Source organism: Perca flavescens, chromosome 17 (genome assembly GCF_004354835.1).
Source record: "Perca flavescens isolate YP-PL-M2 chromosome 17, PFLA_1.0, whole genome shotgun sequence".
In the NCBI taxonomy this organism is placed as follows: Eukaryota; Metazoa; Chordata; class Actinopteri; order Perciformes; family Percidae; genus Perca; species Perca flavescens.
This window is the reverse complement of record NC_041347.1, coordinates 33,866,544-33,871,543: the sequence shown is the minus strand read 5'-3', so window position 1 is coordinate 33,871,543 and position 5,000 is coordinate 33,866,544. Positions and strand designations below refer to the sequence as shown.

The window sequence follows — 5,000 nt, the reverse complement described above, 5'->3', positions numbered from 1 at the left end:
ATTATGGGTAATATGTGTATTTCTTTAAGAGTAGTTGTATTATGAGTAATATGTGTATTTTTTAGAGTAGTTGTATTATGAGTAATATGTGTATTTTTTAGAGTAGTTGTATTATGAGTAATAGGAGTATTTTTTAGAGTAGTTGTATTATGAGTAATAGGAGTATTTTTTAGAGTAGTTGTATTATGAGTAATATGTGTATTTCTTTAAGAGTAGTTGTATTATGAGTAATATGAGTATTTTTTAGAGTAGTTGTATTATGAGTAATATGTGTATTTCTTTAAGAGTAGTTGTATTATGGGTAATATGTGTATGTGGTTATGAGTGAGATGTATTATGGGTAATATGTGTATGTGGTTATGAGTGAGATGTATTATGGGTAATATGTGTATGTGGTTATGAGTGAGATGTATTATGGGTAATATGTGTATGTGGTTAGATGTATTAGGGTAATGTATGTATGGGAGTAATATGTATTATGTATGTTATTAGAGGAGATGTATTATGGGTAATATGTGTATGTGGTTATGAGTGAGATGTATTATGGGTAATATGTGTATGTGGTTATGAGTGAGATGTGTACATATGTTTTATATAATATTTTAAATGCTGCAAACTGGTTGGTTGTTTAAATATATGCAACGAAAAAAAAGATCTCCCTACCTCTCCCTATCTACCCATCTCCCTCTCTCCTGTCTCTCTCTCTGACTACCTACCTACCTACCTGTCTCCCTCTCCCTGTCTCCCTCTCTCTCCCTCTGACTAACTCCCTCTCTCTCTCTCTCTCTCTCTCTCTCTCTCTCTCCCTTATGTATGTCTCTCCCTCCTTCCCTCTGACTATCTACCTACCTACCTACCTACCTACCTCCCTCTCTTTATGTATGTCTATCCCTCCCTCCCTCCGACTATCTACCTACCTACCTGTCTCCCTCTCTGACTATGTACCTTCCTCTCTCTCTCCCTCTGACTACCTACCTATCTCCCTCCCTCTCTCCACCTCTCACTCCCTACCTCTCTTTCCCTCCCTCTGACTATCTACCTACCTACCTACCTACCTGTCTCCCTCCCTCCCTCTCTTTATGTATGTCTCTCCCTCCCTCCCTCTGACTATCTACCTACCTACCTACCTACCTACCTGTCTCCCTCTCCCTGTCTCCCTCTCTTTATGTATGTCTATCCCTCCCTCCCTCTGACTATCTACCTACCTACCTACCTACCTGTCTCCCTCTCTGACTATCTACCTTCCTCTCTCTCTCCCTCTGACTACCTACCTCTCTCCCTCCCTCCCTCTCTCCACCTCTCACTCCCTACCTCTCTTTCCCTCCCTCTGACTATCTACCTACCTACCTACCTGTCTCCCTCTCCACCTACCTCTGTCTCTCTCTCCCTCCCTCTCTTTCCCTCCCTCCCTCTCTTTCCCTCCCTCCCTCTCTTTCCCTCCCTCCCTCTCTTTCCCTCCCTATCTACCTACCTCCCTCTCTACCTCCCTCCCCCCTTCCCCTCTCTCTCTACATCTCCATTTGACTGTTCATGTGTTTAAACTCATCCGATGATTTAAGGGATTACTAAAACTAAAGTCCAGTCTGAACAGACAAATCCAATTAATCCCATTGTTAACTTTAATTATTACTACTTGGATTTTTCTGTTAAAATGAATCAGCTGCAGAACATGTTCTATTAAAAGTGTATTTGGTGTAAATTTGGAGGTTTTATGAGCGTTTAAGGTGAATTTTACTCATAAATCAATCAATCAAGGATTTAATCATCTTAATTATAAAAAAATAAGTCCAAACGCAACAAATAAAGTTTAAATGTTTTCTTTATTATCTCTTTGTAGAAAATTAAACATGTTACATGTTTGTTTGGGGAGGGGGGGGGGGGTTATCGGAGCTTTTTGATTGAATGGGACAGAAGCTGAGCGTTACAACAACAACTGAACTCAGATCTGTTACAACAAGCTCATTTAGTGCTGATTATAGAAACATACAGACAGAGAATTCACTTAACCCTCAACTTAACCATGAGAGAGAGACAGGTAACTCTCACCTTAACGATGAGAGAGAGACAGGTAACTCTCACCTTAACCATGAGAGAGAGACAGGTAACTCTCACCTTAACCATGAGAGACAGGTAACTCTCACCTTAACCAGGTAACTCTCACTTTAACTATGAGAGAGAGACAGGTAACTCTCACCATAACAATGACAGAGAGACAGGTAACTCTCCCCTTAACCAGGTAACTCTCACCTTAACCATGAGAGAGAGACAGGTAACTCTCACCTTAACCAGGTAACTCTCACCTTAACCATGAGAGAGAGACAGGTAACTCTCACCTTAACCAGGTAACTCTCACCTTAACCATGAGAGAGAGACAGGTAACTCTCCCTTAACCAGGTAACTCTCACCTTAACCATGAGAGAGAGACAGGTAACTCTCACCTTAACCAGGTAACTCTCACCTTAACCATGAGAGAGAGACAGGTAACTCTCACCTTAACCAGGTAACTCTCACCTTAACCATGAGAGAGAGACAGGTAACTCTCACCTTAACCAGGTAACTCTCACCTTAACCATGAGAGAGAGACAGGTAACTCTCACCATAACAATGACAGAGAGAGAGAGAGAGAGAGACAGGTAACTCTAACCTTAACCATGAGAGAGAGAGACAGTTAAAAACATGGGATCTGTCTGTGGGATTATCTTTAATTAAGAGCTCTGATTTCTATATGATTAGCAGGGATACAAAGAGAGGGAGGGAGAGGGAGAGAGAGAGACGGAGAGGGAGGGGGAGAGGGAGAGAGAGGGAGAGAGAGAGGGGGGGAGAGGGAGAGAGAAAGAGACGGAGAGGGAGGGGAGGGGGAGAGAGAGGGAGAGAGAGAAAGCAAGAGAGGGAGAGGGAGGGGAAAGGGAGAGAGAGGGAGGGATAGAGGGGGAGGGAGGGAGGGAGAGAGGGAGAGAGAGAGAGAGGGAGAGGGAGAGAGAAGGAGGGAGAGGGGAGGGAGGAAGAGAGGGAGGGAGAGAGAGAGAGAGAGAAAGAGAGGGAGAGGGAGAGAGAAGGAGGGAGAGAGGGGAGGGAGGAAGAGAGGGAGGGAGAGAGAGAGAGAAAGAGAGGGAGACAGAAGGAGTGATAGAGGGGGAGGGAGAGAGAGAGAGAAAGAGAGAGGGAGGGGGAGAGGGAGACAGAGGGAGGGAGAGAGGGAGGGGGAGAGAGAGACAGAAAGAGGGAGAGAGAGAGGGAGGGGGAGAGAGGGAGAGAGAGAGGGATGGAGAAAGAGACAAAGAGGGAGAGATGGAGAGAGAGAGGGAGGGAGGGAGGGAGGGAGGGATGAGAGAGAGACAAAGAGGGAGAGATGGAGAGAGAGAGAGGGAGGGAAAGAGAGAGAGGGATGAGAAAGAGACAAAGAGGGAGAGAGAGAGAGAGGGGGAGAGAGAAAAAGAGAGAGCTGGAGAAAGAGGGGGTGAGAGAGGGAGAGAGAGGGAGAAAGAGAGGGAAAGAGAGAGGGATGGAGAGACAGAGACAGAAAGAGAGAGAAAGGGAGGGAGGGGCATCTTAAGAAGGATGACAGAGTGAAAGACCAATAGGAGACGAGGGCTCCTCTGGACCTAAATGAGCTGCAGTAGTGAGCTGAGCTAGCGCTGTGTGTAAGGTCAGGGGTCACAGGTTAAAGGTCAGGGGTCAGAGGTCACACCTGCTGTCGGCGTCGGTCCGGCTGCCGGCCCGGCTGAAGGAGAACTGGGCCTGGCCCTTCTGCGGCGTGGACGGGTCCTCGGGGAGGAACTCCACGATGTGCGGGTTGTCCTCGTTTCGGCGAACGCAGCCTTTGCTGATGACGTGCATGATGCAGGACAGCACGTCGCTGGTGCTGCAGCTGAACCGGCCGGAACCAGAACCAGAACCAGGAACAGGACCGGAACCGGGGGAGCCGGGGGAACGGGACGCATCCCGCTTCTGACACGAGTCCAGGACCTGCAGGGGAGGGACACACCAGAACCAGAACCAGAGACAACATGTTAGTGCAGGTTCCTTCTTTATACAGCTGGGTCATTCCAATTAGGACTAGGGTTGGGTATCGTTTGGGTCCCCCCATACCGGTGCTAAATCTGTACTTTTAAAACTGTGCCGGTGCCTAAACGGTGCCAGAACCGATACTTTTAAGAAAGAAAAAAAAAAAAAGAAGAAGGGTACTAAACAACAGTCGCCGACATTTAACAACAACTTGTTTATTACTGTGGCCATATGGCCAAAATAAATGATTTATAACTAGAGCTGCCTCCTCTTAGTCGATTAGTCGACTAATCGGTGGTTTTGGTCTCAGTCGACTAAGATTTCTTTAGTCCATTAGTCATTTTTTATGCTTATTCATGCTTAATTACTCATTTCCAAGAAACTTCTGAGCACATTTATGGTAAACACCAGATTTAAAGTGGTGCTTTTGCAGGATTAATTGTGGAGAAACTCAGTTTTACAGATGGTTAATTAACTACATTTATATTGTGCTTTTCTAGTCTTAACCACCTCTCAAAGAGCACAGCTCTGTCAATTAAATCAACTCATCGATTAGTCGACTAAATCCTATAAGTGTTAGTGGACTAAGGACTTCTTTAGTCCAGGACAGCCCTATTTATTAGTAATGTAATAACTGTAACTTATAATAAACAATAACTTATTTCACCAGTAAATTGCTGTTGAATGACAAAAACAACCACCAGGTGGGAAAAGTGTATTTTACAACAACTTTGAATGCACCGTGAAGCTGTAGGTTACCAGTTTCAGTGAAGGCACCGTCTGTGTTTCTCCAGCTGCTGCTCTGCAGAGCCCACTGTTGAAACCCAGTCCTACTTTACGCTGTTTAACGTTAGCTGTCAGCCCTTTAACCGGGAGTAATCCAGCTGCTAGCTAACGCTAGGCTAACGTTACCTGCTGTCCAGTGTAGTGTAAAGTCAGGCACCGAAATGTTCCTTCTTATTCCGTCTTGTTACTACCGTTTATGTCGGAAAAGG

The 5,000-nt window shown here is 45.4% G+C and overlaps 2 protein-coding genes across 2 annotated transcripts in view; both read right to left on the bottom strand.

The window, feature by feature from the left end:
* The window catches only part of LOC114571635 (nuclear factor 7, brain-like), a 430,007-nt gene that overhangs the window by 182,347 nt on the left and 242,660 nt on the right, over positions 1-5,000 (bottom strand). The window lies entirely within an intron of this gene.
* The window catches only part of cul9 (cullin 9), a 128,254-nt gene that overhangs the window by 26,804 nt on the left and 96,450 nt on the right, over positions 1-5,000 (bottom strand). Inside the window, 1 exon segment of the mRNA XM_028602690.1 lies at positions 3,689-3,966. Coding sequence (XP_028458491.1) covers positions 3,689-3,966 — 278 coding nt within the window.